This window comes from Arthroderma uncinatum (genome assembly GCF_011692745.1).
Source record: "Arthroderma uncinatum strain CBS 119779 chromosome Unknown scaffold4, whole genome shotgun sequence".
NCBI lineage: Eukaryota > Fungi > Ascomycota > Eurotiomycetes > Onygenales > Arthrodermataceae > Arthroderma > Arthroderma uncinatum.
In genome coordinates this window covers 1769120-1794741 of record NW_022983866.1, presented here as the reverse complement: position 1 = coordinate 1794741, position 25622 = coordinate 1769120, and the positions used below count along the sequence as shown (strand labels likewise).

The window sequence follows — 25622 nt, the reverse complement described above, 5'->3', positions numbered from 1 at the left end:
GGGTTTTCACCCTGCATCAATAGACACATAGTTATCCAAGGTCACTTTATAGAACGCCCTATAGTTGTTAAACGAAGGGGGGGTAATGTACGGAGCATGTAGAGTATGGCGACATAGTAATTGCCCAAGATGTCGTATGAATTATCATGGTTCGTTACAATGCATTGCCAGAATGCTGTTGGTGCTGAGATTCAATTTTTATATCTATGATGTAATATCAACATTCCGTGGGGATAGGACAGCTCCGTAATTGTCAATTGAAGCGAAGAGTTGCTTCATCATGTGTCAATTGTGATGGACGCCATCCTGGGACTTCAACATAGCATTCTGAATCAAATTCCCATACCATTGACCCTTCTCCTCTCCCGTTAGATGCTATTACTACACGATACCCACCCCATCAGACATCTCTTCGGAAAGGGTGAGACGCACTTCGGCGTAGCATCCACCATACAATTATTGTCTCGTTCAGCCAGACCCAGTGGGCAAGCAGCAAAGATGCCGGTTCAACAGTGTCAGAAACCAGACAGAAGACCTAGGAAAGGGGCACTCCAATCCGGGGTGCGGGATATATATCAGACAACAACTCATCCATCTATAACAGGCGGACTATAGCTAGCATGGGTTTGTTTCTCATCCCAGCCGTAGCCTCGGGCTTCAATGAAAAGGCGCAGTGAGAGATGAAATGTTTCATGGCCAACACGTGTATCACACCAACGGGGTTGGCCGTCAATCGCCCCTGAAGTTATGCGCGTAGTGGGCAAGACAGAGCAGGTTGCTTCGCTACTCTGCTCTTTGTCTTATTTTTCCCTCTCTAGGAGAACCGTGGGCCGAGGCATCCCATGCAGCTTTTCGGCGAACTGGCAACGGCGAAACTGTGGCCGGATCTACCAGAGATTAGTTTGTACCTCGTTATTCTGACTTGAAATTCTGGTGTTCTTTTGTTGAATCTTTCCAGACATCAATACAGGATATATGATACCTTAATATCTTATCCTGAATATCCGTCATCTATTCTGCTGGTAGATACATGCATATGCAGTATCAAGATATCCAATCAGCGCACAAGTTATATATGTCCAGTTGGATCATGCTGTGCCGCTTCTTTCTCCAACTGATTTATTTCCATCTTGACACATTGATTATCAATTAGTCTGTCCACCCTCTTCCAGTGAAAGTGACTTGCTTGTGCAGCACTGCAGCTTGATCAAGAGGATGCAGTGGCTGGTTTCTGACTATTCTCTGGCTAGAGGAAGACCATGGTGAAGTTATATGAATATCTGCATGGACTCTGCTAGTTATCGATATGCAATCAACCGTATAGTGCCGCGTGGTTTAACTCCCATACACTTATGTGCAGGTGTAGACATTCCAAATATGGATATTAGCATGCCATCAAAAATATCTTGGTATAGGAGACATTCTATAACCTCAGCCAGTTTTCATTAGAGTCATGTCTGTTTAATACGTCCAATGAACTATTTGGAATATCTGGAAAATGCAAACGGGCCTGGGAGATCAAAGAGAGGAGAATACTTGTCTCATGCATTGGACAAACGGGCTGCTCTCACTCTCCAGATCCAGATAGAATGATATCTAGATGTCCTTTCAACGTCGAGAGGAAGTCATTCTCCTATCCAACAACTGGAGGTTAACCCACCTCGTCCTCCATGCTGGCGACTAAGCGACACTAGAGACAGTGAATATCTTATTCTCTCTTCTTTATATTACTGTCTTCTCTCGTTTTTATCTCTCCCCAGTTCACTCACCAGAGAGGCCAGACACCAGACAGCAGATACTACATTCCTGACAGCTTCGAAGAGCGTACAGCATCCAGCCCCTATCATGGGGAAACACGGCTTCCAGTGGAAGAAGACCGGCGGCTTCGACTACGACGAGCACAAAAACAAGTAAGTCGAGGTTTGTGATGAAGAGACGAGGATACGGTGTCACTGATCCAACTGCATCACAGGCTCGACCGAGTCGCCTTGCCCGAGAAGTAAGTCATCCAGGTCTACGGCCCCTTGAATCGACTGTACAGGACTCTAACATTATGGATAGGATACTGTGCAAGTTCTGCGGCAAGATCTGCAACGCAAACAAGTTCTCCAAGCGTCAGCTCGATGAACTTCGCAAGGCGATGGCGTACAATACAGGCGTCACTGGTATTTCTCGGCCAGGCTATGCAGGCTGTCGTTCCTGCGTCAGTCATCAGACCGTGGAGCTCACTTGTAGCATCTGCGATAAGACGAAGTCGTTGGAGTTCTTCAGCAAAAACCAGCGTAGCTCCCCAGATACCGCGGTAAGATTGAGTGATCCATGTCAAATATAACTATTGTTTTTGCTGTTGGTTTTGTTCGCTGATATCAGATATGTAATAGCGATGCAAGAACTGCATTCAAGACCACCTTGACGCGGAGCCGATTGCCGAAGTCATCAAAGAGTTAGATGATGGAGAGACCACCTTCGAATCCACCACCGCGTATCAGGTACTTCTATCTACCTTTGGCACATAGCTAGCCACCTGCTAACCTGCCATCTAGAGCGAATTGAACGATCAGACCCTCTCGTCGTTTCATACCCTCTCTGTGAATGAAGGTGCTCGTGTTCGCAACCTCATGGACGGAGACGACACGGCCTCCAGAGCCCGCACCCAGACTACTCGCATTGATCAGGAAGATGCACTGTCTATGGGAGGCGTGTGGATTGAACAAGGCCGCCAGCATCCTCCTCCCAGCGTTGATCCTAGTGGCGAGGAAGGTATAGAATACGTCGCCTATGATAATCAGGGTATCCCACACGCACGTACTGCTGTTCCTATCACCCAGTCTGTTGGGGAGCAGTCTGAATCGACTAGCTGGAACATTGCCTCTAGACGGCGTGGTCCTCCCGCGACGAAGAGAAACTCCAACTTCGCAAAGATCACAGTAAGTTCGGGCCCCCTTCCATTGATCGGTTCCGGCCTATAAGTTTCGCTTTGGACATAGCTGATAAGAGGGATTATAGGGCGGTCGCATTCCTAAGAACGAAGGTCCTACACAGCGTGTTCCTGAACCCACTGGCCCAACGATTGAGTCTGAGGATGATTCTGATGACGACGCCGGTGTTGAGTCATGGATCTGAGCTTCTCATGGGTATCATCTCAGCGGGCAGTTCATCCTCAACCCGACTTTCATATGTGGTAGGAATTGAAATGCAAAGAGCGCGCCACGGGAATTTTTCTTTTCTTTTGGCTCTCAACAATCTTCTCTTCGGCTATTGTAACCAGCTAGTTAAAATAGGACAGCGGATCGGGCCTCTCGCTAAGTTTAAAACCCGAACTCAACCCTATCCGTTTAACTATTAATAGACCGTTCTTTTTTTAATATACTTGTTCGTAAACAATTGAAAGTACTCCGTATGTAGACAACGAATCGTAGAGTCTCTCTTTGACTCTGACCTCGAATTGTGTGCCTATTATAATTTCTATGGAGCTCCGTAGTCCTTGAACGACTCATCTCTTCAAAAACGGGAATTGCCTGAAGGGGTGCGGAGTAAATGTCAAAGAGCCAATACAGACGAGGGTGCAATGATAACCGGGTCGAAGTTTTGTAACCTGACGATAGATATCTGACACTATCCAGTGTGCTCCATTCGGGTTGCCGTGTCTTATAAAGAGCACAATTCGCCAATCCATTCACTTCGACCGAAACAATGGTCACTACGCCATGCATACTTCAGCCGCTATTCACTAGGCTCTTCAGCTGCACCGGAGGCAAATGTGGTTAGATACAAGACTATACTTGTATGACAATAAATATATTCAGTCATCGAACGGCCACGCAGCTTCCCATTCCCTGCGTTCTTCATCACTCTCGGGGTATTTCGACATAAAGTCTCCCTTAGTCAATCGGATGTACTCTTTAGCCACTTCATAGTCCTCGTGATCCACAGTGCCATCAACTCGAAAGAAATGCGATCCAACCGCCTCTTTAACATCCTGCATGATATTAATACCATTCGTGGCACCTTCACAATCGAAGTCAATATCCTTTAGTTCTTCCGGTGTAAATTCGTATGGAAAGCCCTTATTTGAACTGCTCCGCATACCAGGAATATCTAGCCAGTTATTCCGGTATTGTTCTGCCAAAATAGCAAGATAAGCAGCTTCTCCATTAAGGAAGAGATTTCGAGCAAACACGAGCAGTGTGAAGTTCACCGTTCCACGAAACTCAAGGGCACGGAATAGTGGCTCGATTCCCATATGGATAGTATATCTCCATAGTGAAACGAGGGCCATTCTCCAAAAGAGAGATTCGGCTTTTCTCTTTTTTTCCGCTGGTGTAAGCTCTGTGTCATCCTCGAATAACTTTTGGACCTCCTCGAGGTCAGGGCGCGTTAGCAAGCCCCCGTTCATACGTGGTCCTTGATAATCGAGAAAATAAGGTTCAATCGTGTGATCGTACAAAGGCGCCAATTCGGTTGTTTGCCAATCTATAAGGCCACATATCTCTGATGGATTTTCTGGATTGACGAAAATATTCTCCGCGTGGAGGTCATTGTGCCACAGATGGGATGTCTGAATAGATTTGTCGCCAGGAAGCAAGTGCTCGACAATCTCCATATACGCCTGAAGTGCCTTGATTTTCTTTTCCTTTGACGGCCGGTATGTTTGGGGCCCGTAGAGACCTATGGGAGACTTTGGGAGTTGCGATATTTGGGCAATGCATGCCATTTCTCTGTAGCCAGCAGCCTTTGCGTAATCTTTCGCATTTGTCCCTACAAACGCATCGAATTATTAGCTAACAGATCATGCCATTGCTTATATTTCTGCCAGCAAAACTCACATGGACCTCTGTCAAAGCTGACGTCCATCCTCCCATCATCAGTATTTTGTCTGCTTGTTGAAGGCCCAACAGCAAAACGGTCATCAGTTACCTGCTCTCCATCCTTGTTCGTATATACTAAGCTTGTGGCGTTAGAAAGATCTTGCTTGTAGTAAAGCCCTCCATACTGGGCAAAGGATGTCAAGGTCCAGTATCGTTGATATCCTGCTATTTCTTTTACAATATTTACCTTCACCTCAACATCAAGCTTATTCCATAATGTTTCCAGTTGCACTCCTGGCATCTTTTCCATAATCACGTACTCTACTCCAACGGGGTTATCCGTCCTGGAACTCCAACCGAGAACCTTAGGAGCCGGTGTCCCGAGTATATTCCTTGCCTAATGACTTGTCAGGAGATCATGTATGGCTATATATGTCGGTAGACTGCTTACAAAGTCCATTGTCGCCACCTCTGAAGCAGTGGTAAAATGTGGCATTCCAGCATTCGGGTTCGGGACCTTGCCAATTACCTGGATACCATCATCCATGGTTAGGAGCAAAGCCTTGTTATACAAGCCATCTGCTAGCTTTTCGACTTTCACATATCGACGCGTTCCAGGGCCAGAGACTTCAGCCGATATCTTTGCAAGCTGCTCAACATCAAATTTGACATATCGGCGAGATAACTCCGCTGCCTCATCGCAAAGAAATCTGGAGCGCGTAAAGCGAAAAAAGTCTTCATTGTCATTCCAGGCAGGGTCTGGAGGCGCATTGGCAGTACGCGAGGTATGAAATTGCTGTATCTTCCTGGTTACGCCAACCACGGGTTGTATCTGGTGCCTTCTCAAAAGAATTGTTAGCGACATAAGTTCTAGCAATTCCTTGAAGACTCAGCTCACGCAATGATTCCAACCTGAAATCTAACCCAAGAATTCCTTAATACAGAGCATATCTTCGTGAAACCCATAAAACAAACCGGCTCGACGGCGGAGCCCGTGAACTCGAGTTTTCTCGATAGCTGCGTGACAGGACCTCATCAGCTGTAACTAGTGGTTACCACGCGAAGGCTGAGGGCCAAGTGAGACGCGACCTGGCTCTACTCTGTGCACATCGTTGTCTTGGGTCCAAAAGTTCGTGATATCCACCACGTGATGATAGAATTCAATAAAAGGAGCCTTCAGTATAGAAATCGGTAGAAATAGATAACTAATGTATAAATTATTGGAATCTACGCGCTATCCTATCTATAATTACTATATTAGTAGTATTATATCTAGATTTGTCACGGTCCTGACGTTCCGAATCATCACTAATAACGATCAAAATAGTGAGCTGACATTTCCCTGAGAAGTTTTTTTCACTCCACCTCACAGTCGCATTGTTGATAATGAAAATAAGCTTGGAGCTTTCTTTAAAAACTTCTCAACACACACCCGAACACTCGAGAGGCCTGTCTGATCCATGAAGAGAGGCTTAATATGTCTGGTGTCAAGTGTCTTGACCCTCTTTCCCGGCATCCATAGCCTATTTACTCAGTCTTCCATCCTTTTTTCATCTAACGGGACCCAATCCTCTATATACTTATTCCCGTTTCGCAGCCATATGCCCATGATATGAACAACTTTCCGTTCCGGCAGTTATGCAATGCTTTAATCCAACTTCCGAATCCGACCACGAGTCATTAACTCCACGTCCCAATATCAAGGGTAGAGAGAAGTTGGCCGGCGCCGTAACACACCACAACGTGCGTTAGAAACTCGCTCTTTAACATAACGCGCAAGCTTCTCGCCTCGAGCGTCCGAAATATACCGCCCTCAATCCTGCCCGAGAGACCATATCATCCAGTGCATGAGCGGGGAGGCCGGTCAACGGTTCAGTGAAACTGTCTAAGTGCTCTTGGACTGTAGCGGAGTGCTCATTCTGCAGCCAATTGGGCAATATTTTCCAACTAGGCATATCAGGGGTTATAATGTTGATATCTAATATTAGCATCGAGCCGGGAATCGTAAGTTGTGCCGCGGCAAAGATAGAAATGAGCTTCGGACATTATCATTTAATCTCCCGTGTTTTATAAACGCCAGGGATACTTTTTATTATAGGGAGCTTTTTAAGCTCGCGTGTCGGGATCCTGTAGATTGTCTGAGCTTTTGAAAGAGGGAGTGCCCAGAAGGACTGGTTATAGGCCAAGGGTATCTGGTATATATTTTATGAGATCGCGGTAAATCGGTAGCGACTCAACTATGGCTCTACCTCGCTGGGACACACGCGAGAGACGAGATAGAGACTGGAAATCCAATATATGTAAACTATTGTGTAAAACCTCGAGAGGTAAAGGATCTAGAAGGCCTAGGGATGATCTAGGGCGGCGGTCGAGAGTTGATGGTTTTGCAGGTTCATCGATTGTGACCATGGGTCCTAGTAGGTCGTCAGGGCGAGAGGATAGATGTGTGAATACATCTTTATCGCTTGGTGTTTTGGACATTGAAGCTCAAAAAATATACAAGCTGAAGGACTTTGATTCGTTTTAAATAAGCAAAAGAAGAGTTTGGCAATCTTGTCTCGTCTTATGTATTGATATACAACACTTCATAAATTCATGAGAGACAGCTCCGGGTGAAATTAAGGCATTCAGCGCACAAAAATATCAAAAGAGCAAAAACAAAAACATACGACAGTCGGGATTCGCTGGTGGTCACCCACCCAACTACTAACCGACCGGCAAGTGGCTTAAGTACAGCTGAGCGGACGGGAAGCTCTGTTTTCCACTTCCTGTGGTCGTATGTACTGAACATGATAAGTGACAGGGTTTTATCGTGGAATACATCTTAAAACTAGGGTATAAAAGTGTTAAATTAGTTAGTGCTTAGTTAGATGTTGGCCGTACGCCTCATCAGGGTTTTTACCCCGAGCTCTTACAGCTCGATATCATCAATAATATCACCTATGTGGTTACTCTTCCGACAGGCTGTATCTCTCCGGCTTTTTCTATGTTTAGTTAAGTAGTCGAGACTACAATATGAACGATCATTTTTGGTTGAGGCCCGTCCTATTCTTTTCCACCCCCACGTATATAGTGACAGTATGGAGTACATGGATGGCGACGATCTCGGGGAAGGCTCGTCCACTCGAATGTGGCGGAATAAACACAGGACAGGGTACATCCCTACTATGTAGTCCCATGTATTATAAAGTTATGTAGAGACGATGTGTGACATTTAGCTGCAACTCTGCCAGGGGTAACAACAAGTTAGTATCAGGAGAAGCGGGATTATGGCGTCTCTACAGAACACGGTGCAACGACAAAGGAATGATGCCAAACCCTAGATACTATCAGATCACTGATGAATAACAATGATAACTACTCCTCCAGACTAAGTAACGTTATCTGGGTACAATATCTGCGCCCCAGCCTAGTTATATCAGTGTAATAGTAAATTACACAGCCAAAGTAGACTTCCGTGGGCTTCAACCCCTGCTATACTGTTCCACAGCGGGTCACTTAGCGAAGTCCTACAATAACGAGGGAGGCGCGCTACTTGAGGCCTCCATGTGTGTGTATGCGTGCGGAGGCGCAACTGAGAGCTAAGCTGGGAAGCAGTTTTTGCTTTGTCTTGCTATCAACATCAGCCTTCCCTTGACCTCGACACAACCCCCAACCGACGGGGCTGAGATGTGCGCTATGTCGCCTGCATGCATCTCGGGGAGCGATGAAAGGCTAGGATTGTAGGCGTTAACCCCCCCTGCCTGTTCGCAAAAGCTGGTGTTCGATGGCTGGGGCCATGCTCAATATCGGACATTAGGGACTTAGGCAACTGGAGTTAATGGGGATACAGGACTTAGCCAGACATGATTGGAAATATAGAGACATGATTGGAAATATAGAAACCCGGGACATCTCGCTCAAATTCCTCGAAATTTCAACGCGAACGACCGAACCATCCCCAAAGCCCCTAACCGAAGACACAAATGCCCAAGAACAAACACCAAACACAATGGCCGGCCGCGCTGCTCCCCCACCCAAGAGCCTCTTGGGCAGGCACCGCCTCCTTGCCCCAACGGCGTCTGTCCGTGTTAGCCCAATCTCCCTAGGCGGCATGAGTAAGTCATGATACCTCGCGCTAAAGGGTAGCAACTATCACTACATATGGCTGACCCTGGGCAGGCTTGGGTGACACCTGGAAGGGAATGATGGGCGAATGCTCCAAGGAGACGGCCTTTGAGCTCCTGGATACCTACTATGACCTTGGAGGGAACTTTATTGATACCGCTAATGCATACTAAGGTGGCCAGAGCGAAGTCTGGATTGGTGAATGGCTTCAAAAATCTGGCCACCGCGATGAGATGGTCATTGCTATCAAATATACCTTGAGCCCAATGGCTGGTAAGCCAGTGCAACTGAGCAATTATGGTGGAACTGGCACCAAGAGCATGAATATCGCACTTGAGATGAGTCTCAAGAATCTCCAGACCAGCTACATTGATATTGTATGCTTATTCCCCCCCTCCTTTACTATAAAATGTGAATACTAATCTCTTAAAGTACTACGTCCATGCTTGGGACTATGCAACTCAGATCCCAGAGTTATTGCAATCCCTTAACAACCTGGTCCGTCAGGGTAAAGTGTTATACCTAGGTATTAGTGACACCCCTGCCTGGGTGGTATCGAAGGCCAATGCCTACGCTCGCGAAAATGGCCTACGGCCATTCTCTGTTTACCAGGGTCGCTACTCTGCGTTGGTGCGCGATTTGGAGCGTGATATTATTCCCATGTGCCGCGACGAAGGCATGGCTATACACCCTTGGGGTGTGCTTGGTAGCGGTATGTACTTTTATATGTCTGCCTCCTCTAGGTGTTCGTTCATACTTACAGCCGTATATAGGATATATCAGATCACCCGATGCCCCTCCAAAGTTTGGAGGCCGCCAAACCCCCCACGTCATGACTGGCCGTGAAGAAAAAGTATCCGCTGTCTTAGACGTTATTGCAAAGCGCCATAACGCTCCTATTACTGCTGTTGCCCTCTCATATGCTATGCAGAAGGTATTCTACTATCTATTCATACCGTTCTAGTACTATGTAAACTAATTATTTCGTTGCCATAGGCGCCATATATTTTCCCAATGGTTGGAGGCAACAATGTCGAGAATCTCAAGGCAAATGTCGAGGCCCTAGCTCTAGAGCTTACCCCTGAAGATATTGCAGAGATTAACAAGGCCTACGAGTTTGACCTTGGCTTTCCTCATAATTTCCTTAATGGGGCTGGATTTATGGGTGAAGGGCCTCAGCATGTTAGCTTCCTCAATGGCCTTGGCCATTTTGACTATGTAGCAGGTCCCAAGGCGGTCAAGCCCCACCAAGGAGAGCTTAACACTGCTTTAGTATGAACAAAGAAATCTTCAGAGGCGAATGTCCCATTGCTTTTCTTTTCAAGGAACATCTTCTGCTGGTTTTCATATATTTTCCTGGTAGACATGTGTGAGCGTCATGAGCAATGAAGAGTACACTTTATCACAAAGAAATAAACAGTCTAGGAAGTATACCTCAATATAGTTTCTTCAGTCGTATTCAAATTTTTACATATTTATGATGGGTTTAGTTCGGATTTATATAGAGCCAATTATCACTTACTGTATTCGTGACCAAGAAGGTAACTGGAGGGCCTGTTTGGGCTAGCTGCAGATTGCCCTGGTCAAATCAATTACGGGAGCCTCCATATACTAGGATAAAGTTGCCTTGATCGGGTTGGAGGGTGAGGCCAACTTCACAATCAATCGAGACGGTGGTTGGGTTATATGACTCAAAATGGGAAATCCTGGCTTGAACGAGGAGGTATCCTATGGTAGGTGTCATATATAGCAGGGTTGCCACCTGCTGGCCAAACACGTATCGAACCTGTTGCTAAGAAAAAAAGACGAGCGAGTAACTAGTGTTCGGGGCCTTTGGAAATTATTGGGCCTACCCGAAAGTAACCATTTAAATGAGAGCCATTGTTGAATAACAAATGAAGCATGAATATGGAATACCTCCCCGGCAGCTGAGACCCCGTACCCCCCGCCCAAATGTTTGTAAAGAAACAGCCAGTGAGCAGTGAGGTACCCAGCCAGCTGTTGGCATAGGTGGCAGCTGATATTACCAACCGATATTGCTAGATCCAATGTAATATGCAAATGTGGCTAGATATTGTAGCGGGGCCCCATGCGTATGAGAGTTGACTGGCGATCGACAGGGACCAGGGAGTCAATGGCGGCTGATATTTATGGTTTAATATGTATATGCCAGCTTTAATGGCACTTCTATTCCCCAAGGTGCCTAGCTTTTGCCTTGCATAAAGATCAGGTTATAAATCCATACTTACACGGTGGGCGATGTCCGGCCATACCTCCCCCTCTCCTTCTCCGGGTTGATGTTATTGTGACTCGTCGATAATGGGCTAGGGACACACTTTCCTGGTAGAATCTCGGACTTAGTAATATTAGTTTGTTATTCCACCGTGTTCAATAGAGATGGTACAATTGTATCAATTATTGGCGTGTTTAAATAATTTATATGCGAACGATTATCTTTTGGGGATACGGAGTAGTTAGAATAGGGTTACACTTTTCTCCACTTTTTTGAGTTGCTAACTATCGCGTGCTCGCTTAACTCCGATTTACTCCGAATATAAACTATATCGCAAAAAGCATCCCTCTTTTCTCTATCCATATCTTATTAGATATATTTAGATATCAACAGATACTTGCTGCGTTTTACCCCTCCCTGGTACCTTGACTTCTCTTACTATAGATAACTCGCTCTACCCTGCTCTATATGCTATATATTTTTATGCGTCTGTCAAACTTTATTGCTCCTAGTGGTCTTGATACTTTCCTAGGAAGATTTCAATATCTGACCCGAAGAAGATAAGAGCTAACTCCATTTTATTAATAATATCGATACCCAAAGTGCCCCTCTCCAGTCCTTGTCAGTCAAATAACAGGTAAAAATCGCCTATGGAGTACGACTGCGCGTAAAGCAACCGCTGTATATATCAATACTCTAACGCATGTTGCTGGTTCTGTGCTATCCATTATTTAGGTAGCCAAAATGGTTGAAGCTGCAGAACGCCTCACCTTCGATGCCGTCGCGATCCCATGGGGTATGTTATTAGCTACCAGCATGCGTTGCTAGTTATGACAGGAGAAACCAGTACGTCTTGTATAGAAGGTTATATACTAAACAGCCATAAGAGCACCATCGCCACTCCATTATCAGAATCAGCCCCTTAATATTCAGTGTATAGGATGACTTCATAATAAACAGCTTGAACCTTCGTGGGTATTTGGTACTCTTCATCACGTCACTTCCGTCGGTGACGCAAGACACGGCTAAGCTTTCTGGGTTGGCTCTGTCAATCGCCCTCTTAGGACTAGGTATAATCGTCAAGGTTCGCAGAAACGGCGAAAGAGTGATTACAAATTGAAAGTTGACCCTGCAGTACATACATAATGCCTTCTACTGGTAAGAAATAACTACTCCTCGCTTAGCGACAACTCAGAGAAGTGCGGAGCTAATAAACGATTAGAAGGTTCATCAATATTGAGGGTCTCTATGAGATCGCCGCAACCTACCTTGAAATAATAGGCTTTTAGGCTAGATACCTCATGTTATTATATCCTTTTAGGTCTCTATTTCCTTAATCGAATTATACGGGAAGGTCGTTCGGTGAGTAATGACATTAACAAATAGTATGTGACGATAGTCTCATAGGCGTGGTGCCGATGGATGTTATTAAGTCAAACTGGTATCAAAAGGTAACGTCCTGCCATAATCAGAAAAGGTTATCGTGTACACCAGCTCTCGGCACAAAATCGGTCCCGACCTGACGAGACAAAACCATTAATCCAAGTTGAAAAGCGCGGAACGCATGTGCCATGGGATGATCGATTCGTCTTAGAGACAAGAAGAGGCCTCAAGGCCTTTCAAGCGATGTAAGCTATTGATCCTTTACCTAGTCAACAGCTTGCGGGAGCATATCATACGATATAAGTGTCTGGGTGCAAGTTCCTGTCTACTTCGTGTTAACTTTTGCCGAGCTCCTAGGCTTGACTACCCTGTCGGAATACAGTTACCCCGAAGCGCCCAAGGATATTATGACAGGTCACCTCAGGTATTGGGCCTGCCCTTGCGGTGGCACTTTCACAATTTGCAAAAGACCCCGATCCACTATCCATACACAGCTCTGGCAGCGACTATGGTTCTCTGGGGCTCAAAAAAAGCTAGCATATCCCACTCCAATTTAAATAGCTATGCATTTATAGGATTGATATAATTGAATGTCATTACTGATAAAAATCAGGTAGGTGTTAATTCACTCGTTTATATTTAGTATCATACAGAGCTAGATTATGGTTCTAATATCTCGTTCACCCCTTTTCTACCCCTACCATGCATGCCGCAGAGTCCGTCAATACGACCAGTGCAAATATCATGGCGCCTTTACAACCGTTTGCGTGTTCTCCAGCGCTAGTCCAGCGTTGATTGGCGTGCCAGGTTAGATGGCCAATGTGCGTATGGTTGTCTTTGTTGTAACTACGTAATTTACGTTGCTGCCTGCGACATTACCAGCATCATCGAGAGAACCTTGCACCGTCCAAGAAATTAGATGGGTGGCCGGCGGAAAAAACGTACAGATGGGCATATGCAAGCCTTGCATTGGTCTGATGTCTCACTCACCCCAGATCCCAAATCTCTGTTCTGAACTCCGCCCCTTTCCATATTGCGGGTGTTTGGGCCCTGTTCCCCCGCGGAGTAGATCTAAGGGCCCACAAACAACGGGCAAGTTTTCAGGTACTTGCTCTTGTTCCTCGTCCTCCTTGACCTCGCCAAACGCGCAGCACCACCAGACGTCAATTGATCGTGCTAGCATTAAAGTCATTTATAAATGCATGTGATAGGCGCTCCCAAGGTTCACTCATCCACTTTCCGTCCGACTTTGGGCATCTATAATCATTATCTGCTCAGGATTTGAAGCCAAACTCCAATTACAACAATTACAACGTTACAGACCGCCATTGTACTATGGCGCCAGCGGTGTCGAGCAAAGACCGCGTGTGGTCTCGGAGGGAAATCGAGGGATTGATAGCAGATGGGCGAAAGATAGTCATACTGGGTGATCTGGTAATAAAGACTGATGTCTGGATACCATATCACCCAGGAGGCAATAAATCAATATTGCACATGGTCGGGCGTGATGCGACGGACGAGATCACAGCATTGCACTCGGAGGAAGCACAGGTACTTATGCAGAAGTATGTGATAGGAAAAGTACACGGGAGATGGGAAAACTTCCTGCCTCCGATACAGGGAGGAACATTCAGGACGCTGGCATCAGAGGACGCCATCGACGATGAAGCACTATCCACCGAAGAAGATGTCAGCTCATCTGGAAAGTCGACACCACCATCGACAGTCTTCGATACCGATACCGAAGATCTGGGAAACGAAGTTCGCTTGAGACGTATAGGCAATGAGACACCTATTTCTCGAGCTTCGTCCTTATTTTCATCGGAGCCAGAGCTGGGCCCATTCGAATCTAAAGCATCGACAGCCCATGCGGTATCATCTGATCTCTCAAAATATCCTAGTCTTGATAAAAGATCGCAAGACGAGGTCGCCTCAAAGTACCGCGAGCTCGATAAAAAACTGCAGTCCGAAGGACTCTACCAGTGCCACTATAGTTCCTACGCAGTCGAATTCATCCGATACTCTGTTCTTTTCGTACTATTCAGAACTACTCTTCACCACTCCTATTATTTTCTTTCGAGTATTTTCCTCGGGTTGCTCTGGCACCTACTTGCATTTACCGTTCACGATGCCGGCCATATAAGCATAACACATGTTTTCCACATAGACAGCTGCATCGGGATTTTCGTTGCAGACTTCCTTGGAGGACTTTCAGTCGGTTGGTGGAAGCGGAATCACAACGTGCATCATATAGCAACCAACTCGCCCGAGCACGATCCTGACATCCAGCACATACCTTTTTTTGCCATATCTCCTCGGTTCTTTAGTTCTCTACACTCAACCTACTACGGCCACGATATGCATTTTGACGCTGCTGCACGGATTCTTGTCAAGTACCAGCATTACCTCTACTATCCCTTACTCTTAATGGGACGTTTTAATTTGTACCGTCTGTCATGGTTATACCTACTGGATCCAGCGCAATCGCCCCGCAAAGGCAGAGCATGGTGGCATCGCTACCTTGAAATGGCTGGTCAAGTGTTTTTCTGGTACTGGTTCGGCTACCGCACGCTGTATCTCTCAATCCCGACGTGGTTGTCTCGTATCGCGTTTCTGCTCGTTTCGCACATGGTTACTGCCCCGTTGCATGTACAACTCACGCTTAGTCACTTTGCCATGTCAAGTGCCGACCTAGGCGTCCACGAGTCGTTTGCTCAGAAGATGGTGCGGACGACGATGGACGTTGATTCCCCACCCTGGCTAGACTTTATACACGGCGGTCTCCAGTTCCAAGTCGTGCACCACTTGTTCCCTCGTCTCCCAAGGCATAATTTGCGACGAGCACAAAAGTACGTGAAGGAGTTTTGTGACGAAGTGGGAATTCCATACGTAATATTTGGTTTTGCGCGGGGGAATAAGGAGGTTCTTAGCAGACTGGGCGAGGTGGCTGGGCAATTGAAGGTCTTAGAGGAATGCCGGAAAGTCGCTGCAAGAGATCTAATTGAGGGTCGTCACGGTCATTGATTGTTTTCTGATTTTTTTTTTCGTTTCTCCTCGATAGTTAGTATAAAAAATAAAACCCTACTGAGCTTGGCTTATATACTTTCCTAGAAAAGTTAAGAGTCCCCTACATGTATTCGGGTCTAGTTTAACGGAAAAGTTTACTCTCGATGGAAGTGAGAATACATTCAACTTGGATTTAAATATGGATCGCTGGTTGAGAGTTTAGGGTTAGTCTTTCGGCTCGGCCCGTAGCCCGTCACTATTTTAACACTTTAAAGCCCCCGAACTTAGATATTTATGAAGTTTGAACTAAAATTTATACCGATAATGACTCTTTTAAACTTTTACTTTAACGTTATACGTTTTGAAAGGTGATCCTCGTGCGGTGTCAATTCATAACGCGCACCACAAGCGTTTTCCTTCCAGCGACCTCAGCTACTCCGAGTTTCATATCGCCCTAACATTCTTTGCTAGATCCAGAATCTCCTCAACGAGAGGACTCACATCAGTGCTTTTTAGCGGCACCCGATGCGCGCCATCCCACTCCAAAACCCGGGCGCTGTCGACGCTACAGTAGTTCTCGAGAAGCTCACGGTGTAGGTGAAGGCCCGGGTCTGCCAGCCCATGGACATGTATGGTGGGTAGCTTGAGGACCTGTTCTTTTTTCATAATATCTCTTAATTCTGGAGGTCCTGACAAACTGATTTGTGACAGGTTGCCCAACATAGAGGAGCTGAAAACGTCCGGGTCAAGGGACACTATAGGCGCTCGTCCGGCCATCAATACGGCAAACTTCCATTCAGAGCCAGCCTGCGCTAGCCCCAGTTTCTCGACTCGGACTTGCTGTCGGAAAAGCAAGCTTGCGGCCAGCTTCGCCCCTTGACTGAAACCCAGCAATCCCACCCATATACCTGTCGCACCCAGCCTATCATCTTCTATCATGGTGGACTTTATAGATTTATCGATAGCTTCGATTGCCACTCTATCCTTGACTTCATTGTCCTCTGGGAACCATCGCTTGAACGGGCCGTAGGCTGCGTACACCGAGAGGACATCCGGCCCCGGCATTGAATTGAATGGCGCTTCAACATAAACAAGTCGGAAGTATGGCTCTAGCATATGGGAGACCACACGACACTGCATCTTGAAAATGCGTGCGTTAGTCCCGCCACCGTGTAAGCAGAGAATCCGCGGGAGGTGAAGTGTATTATTATGGTATTCCTGGACTCTAGCATCCATGGTAGCTGGATGGAAAAATCCAAAACAGTTTTGGATTTGCTTATTAGGCTGCGTGAGATATAACGTTGAGACTTTGGGCCTTTTGGGACTGTGGGTAGTTTCTCAGACTTCGAAGAAGATGCAGAGGGACGGAGATACTACGTATAACTATTTATAGCGTCGACGTATTGGTGGCTGAGGCTCTAACTACCAAAATGCAATGCTCAGCCTCAGCTAGTTCCATCCTTCATCCTCGTCCTCCGAGCCTGATATAACTCTGGTAATCCTCCCACTGCAATAGTTCATAACCTTTGGCTGTGACAGTGTCAAGTCTACCACCCAACCTACAGAGGCATGTACAAAGGCATTGGAACCTTGAGATTTCAGGAGTGGATGAAAAGCTGTTGGTTGCTACTCAACATTGACGATCTTTGAGCTCTGAATTCAACGCCCTTCCAACCCCACTATACAACTCTTTACTAAGATCTGAGGGCCCCTTCTTAGCAACCCACGAAACCACTGCCATATAAATATATTAGCAAAGGCAAACTGGGTAAAAGTTCGTAATTTAGATCAAAGTTAGAGACTTCCCTTGAGAATATATGGTTGATTATCCTTAGGGGTGGCAAAACCTATGGGCGATGTTTTACTTGCGATATACATTGTTCAGACGTGAATTAGCCGTTGACATCAAAGGAGCTGCTCTAGCTATGTGGTAAAGTAGACCAAAGTCTTGTGAAGGATCTCTAGATAGGTTGGATTATTCGATACAAAGGTATTTTATTGGCTTAATGGTATGCCAATGACTGAGAAATCGATATCACGGAGACTAGTAAGTAAGCTTTTAGAGAGTTACCCTTAGAGCCGCTGTCTCCTTTAAAGGGATGAAGAGGAATCTAGCTTTATTTGCTGATATATGCGCTTTTACTAGCAATAGTCGCCGCCAGTGCAGCTAAGGAAGTGCTCTGCATTATATCAAAGATAGACACTTCGGCGGCCGCTTGCTGAACGAGCATATTGCGAAGCTCAACCGCGACAAGCGAGTCGACTCCGTAATATGCTGGCTTGTTGGTCAAGTTGACATCATCGAGAGGAATCATGAATATGCCTGAGATCTTCTCCGCAATAGCAATGCCAACATGGTCGACAGCTTGCTCCATTGACTCCGCTGTAGCGAGCTTGCTCGCGAGTGAGTTGGAGTTTCCTGCTGAGTTCAGGTCCCCTACACTATCGGCCTCCCGGGGTTTCAGGGCTGCAAACCTCAAATCGCGTCCGAGCTGGGATTCGCCTGTGGCATCCCAATGGGAGCCAGGACGAGAGTCGAGCCCGACCACAACCTGTGGGTCATACGGATGGAGAATGGCAGTTCCGAGTACCGAGAGGACCTGCTCTTCGTGAATGGGCGAGTAACCCATTTTCTGCAAGTGACCCAACACGCCCGTATTGGCAGCAACCCCGATGCTTTTGACCGCTCCAAGGTTGATGGAGACACCGGGGAGACTTTGTGACACTCGCCAGCGAGCTAGCCCATCCTGGTATGACCCGGCCGCAGCATAATTAGCCTGGCTGGCATTACCAGCGACAGCAACAGCTGAGGAAAGCATCACAAAGAAGTCCAGAGAATCTGTCTCTGCAAACTGGGTGTGGAGGTTCCATGTGCCATGGACTTTAGGCTGGATGACGGTTTGGAAATCAGCAAGCGTCATTCGTTCTAGCAATGTATCCTAGGCAGTTTTATCAGCAACGGTAACGATAGATATAGGTCTACAAATTGTGTGACTTACCTTCAGTACCATAGCACCTTGTATGACACCGCGAATGGGCGGTAGGCCGTCTTTGTAACATTGGTGCAGAGAATCTGCAAGGTCACTTCGGCTTGAGACATTACAACTCACAGCCTTGAGGCGGCAACCCACTTGGATGAGTTCGTCAACAAGTGTAGCAGCCTTCTCGCTCTGGCCCGCGCTCCTTGATAAGATAATGACATGCCTGGCCCCTTGATCAGCCATCCAACGTGCAATAGAGCAGCCAATGCCGCCCACGCCACCAACTAGAAGGTAAGATGCATCCGGTGAGAACTTCGGAGTTTGCCATCGTGGTAGCATCGGGACCTTCACGTCCGGTCCAATGGATAAGACGACTTTGCCGACGTGGCTCTCTGTGTGTAGATGACGGAATGCTTCTGAAACATCTCTTATGGAATAGGATGTGAGGGGATAGGCCGGCGACAGCTTGTGTTCTCCAAGGAGCCGGGTAATTTCGACCATAGCGAGATGCAACTGACGTGGATGATGCTTGGCTAAAGCAAGTAGTGAGAATGTTGAGAAGGATGCCGGATGATCTGAGGATCGCATTTCCAGATGGTTATTATTGACCCCATGACCATGTTGGCTGATGTCAACAATATGACCTAACGGAGAGAGTGCATTAAAATCTTTTTGGAGATGTGGTCCAGATAGGGAGTTAATGATAATGTCGACGCCGCAACCATGGGTCGCGGTAAGCACACCTAACACAAACGATGTATCCTGACTGCTGAAGAGGTGATTTTCTGATATACTATATCTGTGTAGCATCAACTCACGTTCCTCAGAAGTTTCAGCAGTAACAAAGACCTCCGCACCTATCAGACGAGCCATCATGATAGCTGCCTGCCCTACACTGCCTGCGGCCGCATGGATGAGAATTTTCTGGTCGCGCTGCAGACGCACAAGGTCTGTAAAGCAGATATACGCTGTACAGTAAGCGACAGGGAGCGAAGCAGCTTCTTCAAAGCTGAGGCTCGGAGGCATCTGCATAATATTTGTCCAGGGTGTACGCGTGGTGCTGCCAAATTGTCCGCACGGCAGTAGACCAAAGACGTTATCACCGATGGCATAGCCTTGCGCGGCAGCTTCAGCTCCTACGCGGGTAATGATACCGGCGCACTCGAGCCCCATAAACTCGTTACGTATCTGGCCAGTGGCGACCATGATATCGTGGGTATTGATGCCGTAGGCACGAGCCTCGATCTTAACCATTTCAGGAGAGAGCTCGCGTGTATCCGAAAGCGATGCATCTTCCGTAAATGAGAGAGTTTCAAGTCGGCCGGGAACACCAACTTGTAAGCTTAAAGCTCGGCCTGCTTGAGCTAGCGACGCCAGCGTGATGGGGCCTATGGCTGTAGCACCGTCAGGCGAGACCAGGCGATTATTGAGCTCATCATCGAGCAAACGGGGTATTTGAAACACGCCATCTCGCATGGCGTACTCGAACTCGCCGGGCGAGGAACCGTCGAAGCTCACTTTCAACAATTGCACAATCGCTTGAACGTCATTTCCTGACCAGGGAGATACAGCAGGGTCGAGATCCAGTGTTATATACGGCCGACCAAGATATTCGCTCCTTGCAGTTCGAAGGAACCCTGCTGCAAGGCCGAGGTTGGGGTTCTCACAATCGACATAACCACCACGCGTCACCCAAAGAAGACCTTTGCACGCAGTGGTCATGGCTTTAATGGACTCGAAGACTATGGAGTCCATGTCACGGAGAATTGGCTGATTGATTTCGGCCAAAAGTACGCATATTTTGCCACTATACGATACCGCTGATATAGACTCGAGGGAATATACGTCAGGTAGAGGGGTAGGCTCTGTGTCACGCTCCAATGTAGAGATGGAGTACCGCAGAGCTTCAAGCCATCGTGGTGGAGGGGCGCCTGTATTGTCACTAATGACAAGAATGATATTGTCGGAGCGAGGAAGCGGGACCAAATCAATTAGCGGAGCTATCGATATAATTGTATTGGCCTGATGTATTGTCTCGCTGAAGCCCGCATTTTTGAGAAGCCGATCCCACTGGGCAACGCTTGAGGGCAGATTTCCCTCCTTGTCAGGAAGAACACCAGGTAAAAGCTGTCTATCAAGCTTACGGCAAGGCGTCTGGACAATCAGCAGCTTACCACCAGGCTTTATAAGGGTCTGCAAGTTTGTCAAGATTTGGATCGACGGTTGCACAATTCTAGATGCAATCACAAAGTCGTAGCTGCCCAGTTCAAACCCTTGTGATGATGGATCCTTGTCAACGTCAAGCGTGTCAAACATAAGGATATCGCACCATGCGGCTAACTCCTGTTCGGCATCCTTAATGTCATCGTCCGAGGCGCTGGTGAAGTGGTACAAAGAGCCAAGGGAGCTTAGCGCGTCTAGCAGGGCGCGGGTCGGGCCGTCTAGCCGCGCGCCAACTTCAAGGACCCGCGCACTAGGGCGCTTATGTACGATTTGGTGGAGTAGCGCGGCTCCTTCCACAACACCATCGTTGTCGTGGTTGGAGGATGACCATTTCTCGTGAGGGCTACCTTCGTTCATGAGATCTAGGGGTTCCTTTTGACTGCGGAGGATGTCGGCTGGAGCATCTCCCATAGAACAGAAGGAAAGTCGCTGGAGGCCCTCACCTTCGCCTGTGGGCAAGGCGATGCCCGAGTGAAGGTTCAAATCAAAATCGCGCTCCCAAACTACTTTGGCACAGAGCTTCCCCTGAGAAGTCTGTGTCCCATTTCCACCCAGGGAGTGTAGCTGAAGCTCATGCACCTCCACCACAGGTCCATCTTCGTCAACAAGTACAACACCTGCCCTTATGCCTTGAACATCTGCATAGTCTAGTTTTGTATGACATCGAAACACCTGACCTGTCTCGTGGCTGATTCTACTCGAGATCCAGAGTTTTTCAATTGACTGGAAAACTCGAGGGCTTGCTTGGTGGAAAGCAGCGCCAGGAAGCGCGGTGAAGGCGGCTTGCGCGACAGCGTCGAGTGTGGCAGGGTGGATGACGTGGTTTTGAGGTAAGCCGTTAGGCACAAATGTATCAGGCACAGTGATTGTGCTTGTTGACTGAAGTTCTTTCTTTGACTGGCAAATGCTGCTAATGTTCCTGAACGTCGGACCGTATTTGACCCCTAGAGATTCCAGGGTACTCCACATATCGGTCGCATCAAAATGCCGGGCATGTTGTATTTCTTGGCCCAAGAAAATGGTGTCGGTTTTAACCTTACCGAATTCAACCATAACGAGACCCTGTGCATGCCGCATCCATCTGTTCTCTGGCGTGACGGAATGGACCTCGAACTCCTTCCAGCCTTGCGAGCTAGTGTGCTTGTCGCTGACTGGACGAAGAGATATTTGCATTTCAATACCTTCAGCTGTCTCTGGAATTATGAGCGCCTGATGCACACTCATCTCTCGAATTCGGTATCCAGATACCTCACGAGCCTCTTGTTCTTCAGTGATAAATAGTTGTTGCGTGGCGGCCTCAATCGCCAGGCATATAAACCCGCAGCCGGGATAGAGCATTTGGGATTGGATGACGTGGTCTTGAATCCAGGGCGACTCGGTAACTCGTAGGATGTGTCGCCATACCGGTGCTTCGGGGTTGGTCCCTGGGACTAGCGAACCAAGGAGCTCATGTGGGCGATGCTCCCTCTGGCGAAGGCCCAGATTGAACCGTGGTTCAAGCCAGTGTCTTGTCCGATGGTTCCAAGGGTACGAAGGGAGGTCAGTCAAAACACAGATGTTCTCACTTTTCCTTTGCGGGAAATTAATGGCTTCAATATTAAGTGGATAGCCCTCCCTAAGCAAGTTCGAAGCCAGCGTCTGGAGGCTCTCGACTGCGTCAACGTGCCGCACAAGGCTACCGTAATACGGTATGCGGGCTCCATCAAAGTCTTCCATAGCGAGTATCTCATGAATAGGGCCTCCAAGAGCTGTGTGTGGACCAACCTCAACAATGACATCGATGCTGTTGGTAGTTGCGTCGACAGACAAGTCGCCTTGAACCATTTCGATGAATGCGTCAACGAACTGGACAAGCTGCATTAGACTGTCAACCCAGTGCTCCGGGTCTGCGATTTCTTGAGTGCTGGTCATACGGTATCCAGTAACAGGAGATGCGAAAGCGGTGGATTCTAAGCGTCTAGCCTTTGGTTCTTCTTTGCTAAACATTTTGAGAAGTGCCTGGCGGTAGTTTTCTGCAACGGGCTCCATATGGTGGGAATGGTATGCAGTGTCTACTCGGAGTCGGCGAGCAAAAATTTCCTCAGCTTTGAGCAACGTCTCGAGTTCTTCAATTGCTGCAATGTCGCCCGCCACCGTCGTGCTAGAAGGACTGTTGATACAAGCTACCACAGCTCGAGCATCGCAAGTTAGCCAATCTAAATACTGTTCCACGTCCACATAGCCAAGGCCAACTGCCAGCATACCACCCTTAATAGGACCACCTAGCGTCATTTCGGCGGCTAGTCTGCTCCTATAATACGCGACCCCCATGGCGTAGTAGAAACTGATGGCGCCTACCGTATATGCTGCAGCAATCTCTCCACTCGAGTGGCTTGTTACAGCCGCCGGTGTAACTCCCCAAGTCTCCAATAACCTGACCAGCGAGATTTGCAAAGCAGCACAAATGGGGATGCTAAATGCTGTTTGGTTAACTCTGCTTGTCGCGGCATCACGGCCAAGCTCCTCCATTAGTGACCAGTCGGCACCAAGGTCTCGCAGGTAGCCATCTGCTTCCTCGAGAGATTGTTTGAATACGGGGTACGCTGTGATTAACTCTTTACCCATGGCGTACCATTGCGATCCTTGGCCAGTGAATACCATGCCGATACGTGGGCGTTCTTGGGAAGACCGCGAGGGTTTGAACTTGGGCGATTCTAGAGCTTTGGAGACACCGTCAAACCCTTGAGATATAGGAACGGGGTATGCTGATATCCAGGAGAATATAGTGCGGCGCTGCCCCAAAGTGTACACCAAGCTCTGGAGAAAAGTATCGGTGTCTTGTAAACCATGCTGTATTTGTTCCTTCTGGCGGAGGAAAGCCGTGAGTCTGGCTACCATGTTCTCATGCGCATGTTCGTCTTTGGCACTGAGGAGTAGGAGCTTATACTGCTCACTAGTGGTGTTAATATTTTCATTGACCTCGCTATTGACGTTATCATTGATAGATTGGTGCTGTGAGCATCCACTGGCGTCTTCCATAATGATATGGGCATTGGAGCCTCCATAACCGAAATTGTTCACAGACGCCCGCATCGGCTGTCCTGGAGTCATTGGCCATTTTTCCAGCTCAGTAACCACCTTCAATTTCCAATTATCCAAGGCTAACTTGGGGTTGGGTTTCTCGAAATTGATCGAGGGTGGAAGCACGGCTTTCTCCATTGCCAGAACAACCTTAATAACACTAGCTAGCCCACTCGTAGCTTCAGTATGGCCAAGGTTTGTCTTGACTGAGCCAATACGTAAGGCTTTTTCGTCTGCCCGCCTGTGGCTCTGAAATACGGACGCAATAGCCCCCACCTCAATTGGATCACCAGTAGCAGTACCTGTGCCGTGGGCTTCGAAATACTGTGTCTGGATGGGTTCAAGACCAGCTTTGGCATAGCAGTCTTGCATGAGAGCCTCTTGAGCTTCCTTACTGGGTGAAGTCAGTGTCTCAGTCTTGCCATCTTGATTCAGGACCGACTCCCGGATAATGGCACGGATTGGATCTCCAGCCGCAAGCGCATCTTTAAGGCGTTTGATAATGATGGTAGCCACGCCCTCCCCGCGTCCGTAGCCGTTGGCACGTTCATCAAAGGCAAAGCATTTACCATCAGGTGATAGAAAGCTACAGGAGTTAGTGAGGTCATGGATCCAAGGAGGATAGAGCACCCTTACCCAAAGGATCCCAGAGCTTTGAAATTGTCAGGGTTCAGGAGCACATTAGCGCCGCACACGATACTAATCTCGCTTCCCCTGCTTCTTAAGTTCTCTACCGCTTGGTGAAGTGCCACAAGAGTTGTTGAGCATCCAGTATCAATCGTCATGCTAGGCCCCCGAAGGTCAAAAAAGTGGGATATGCGGTTGGATGCCATGGCAGAGCCAATGCCCGTGATGAATGATCTCGGCAGATTATCCTCATCACGGATCAAGGCATCCCTATAGTCATGAAAGAATGTGCCAGCAAACACGGAAGTTTTGGAACCTTCAACTTGAGATAGTGGAAGGCCAGCTGTGCATTGACTGCCATGTTAGCAAATGATAAGGAAAGGAGGGACTCTATGACTCGAGAGTTAAAGAGAGAGAAACATACCATTCTCTAGAGCCTCATAAACCGACTCTAATTGGAGCCTGAATTGAGGATCTAGGGACTATACGCATCTTGTCAGTCAAAATTTCACTTTATGGGGGCAGAGATGGTGTTCTTACCGCGGCAGTCTCTGTAGAGAAGTTAAAGAAGGCAGCGTCAAATAGCCCTAAATCCTGATTCAAAAAGTGCCCACCGCGAATATGTGACTACTCCGTTCATTAGCCTTACATGTTTCGAGGAGTTTCTGAGGTAACTACCAACAGTTCTCAGCTTCTCACGGCTTGGATGGTAGGCCCCTTTGAAATTGAACCGTGACAACGGAATCTCGCTCCATGTACTGCGCCCTTCTTCGAGCAACGTCCAAAGGTTTTCTGGACTCGTTGCATCCCCTGAAAATTTGCAACTCAAGCCAATGATGGCAATTGGCTCACTTCCCATGTTTGAAGCAGTTGACGCAGAAATGGGCGTATAAGCAAAGGCATAGGTACTTTACCCCCAGCGTCGGTCAATATTTTATAGCATCTAAACCTCTTCTATAGCTAATGGAGTGTAGCCAATTGCCAGAGCCGCCTAAACTGATTAGCTGTAGGAAGTGGAGAGGCTGAAGGCAATCGACTGTAGGAGCGGCTCTCAGCTGATAATCCTTTCCACGCATATTTAGTAGTACCCTGAAGGCCTAGGAGTACCAAGGCACACCCCGTTACTGCGTTGTTTATCCTTGTTAGCCAACTCGGAGCTGTAATGGTCCAGGATCCTATACAATAACGTACAAT

The 25622-nt window shown here is 47.5% G+C and overlaps 6 protein-coding genes and 1 non-coding gene across 7 annotated transcripts; 3 read left to right on the top strand and 4 right to left on the bottom strand.

Annotated features, from left to right (window-relative positions):
- Positions 1–1845: 1845 nt before the first annotated feature.
- GIQ15_05890 (uncharacterized protein) lies at positions 1846–3123 on the top strand (the record flags this gene model as incomplete). Its single annotated transcript, XM_033553307.1, has 6 exons — positions 1846–1910; positions 1973–1999; positions 2062–2302; positions 2382–2489; positions 2544–2927; positions 3007–3123. 6 exons carry the CDS (start codon positions 1846–1848, stop codon positions 3121–3123), a joined length of 942 nt encoding a protein of 313 aa, XP_033404451.1.
- A 679-nt stretch (positions 3124–3802) lies between these two features.
- GIQ15_05889 (phosphotransferase family protein) lies at positions 3803–5673 on the bottom strand (the record flags this gene model as incomplete). The annotated part of the gene is made up of 4 exons (XM_033553306.1): positions 3803–4758; positions 4827–4992; positions 5056–5205; positions 5260–5673. 4 exons carry the CDS (start codon positions 5671–5673, stop codon positions 3803–3805), a joined length of 1686 nt encoding a protein of 561 aa, XP_033404450.1.
- Positions 5674–7470: 1797 nt separating this feature from the next.
- On the bottom strand, positions 7471–7586 carry GIQ15_r0023. Its single transcript, XR_004500592.1, has one exon. It is a non-coding gene; the product is annotated as a 5S ribosomal RNA (ribosomal RNA).
- A 1087-nt stretch (positions 7587–8673) lies between these two features.
- Positions 8674–10193, top strand: GIQ15_05888 (aryl-alcohol dehydrogenase; the record flags this gene model as incomplete). The annotated part of the gene is made up of 5 exons (XM_033553305.1): positions 8674–8905; positions 9090–9292; positions 9348–9627; positions 9689–9849; positions 9912–10193. The coding sequence occupies 5 exons, from the start codon at positions 8674–8676 to the stop codon at positions 10191–10193; spliced, it is 1158 nt and encodes a 385-aa protein (XP_033404449.1).
- A 3832-nt stretch (positions 10194–14025) lies between these two features.
- Positions 14026–15555, top strand: GIQ15_05887 (fatty acid desaturase; the record flags this gene model as incomplete). The annotated part of the gene is made up of 1 exon (XM_033553304.1): positions 14026–15555. The coding sequence occupies one exon, from the start codon at positions 14026–14028 to the stop codon at positions 15553–15555; it is 1530 nt and encodes a 509-aa protein (XP_033404448.1).
- A 426-nt stretch (positions 15556–15981) lies between these two features.
- Positions 15982–16773, bottom strand: GIQ15_05886 (oxidoreductase; the record flags this gene model as incomplete). Its single annotated transcript, XM_033553303.1, has 1 exon — positions 15982–16773. The coding sequence occupies one exon, from the start codon at positions 16771–16773 to the stop codon at positions 15982–15984; it is 792 nt and encodes a 263-aa protein (XP_033404447.1).
- An 881-nt stretch (positions 16774–17654) lies between these two features.
- GIQ15_05885 (uncharacterized protein) lies at positions 17655–25287 on the bottom strand (the record flags this gene model as incomplete). The annotated part of the gene is made up of 6 exons (XM_033553302.1): positions 17655–18476; positions 18537–24387; positions 24438–24771; positions 24853–24910; positions 24969–25055; positions 25111–25287. 6 exons carry the CDS (start codon positions 25285–25287, stop codon positions 17655–17657), a joined length of 7329 nt encoding a protein of 2442 aa, XP_033404446.1.
- Between the last annotated feature and the right edge of the window lie 335 nt (positions 25288–25622).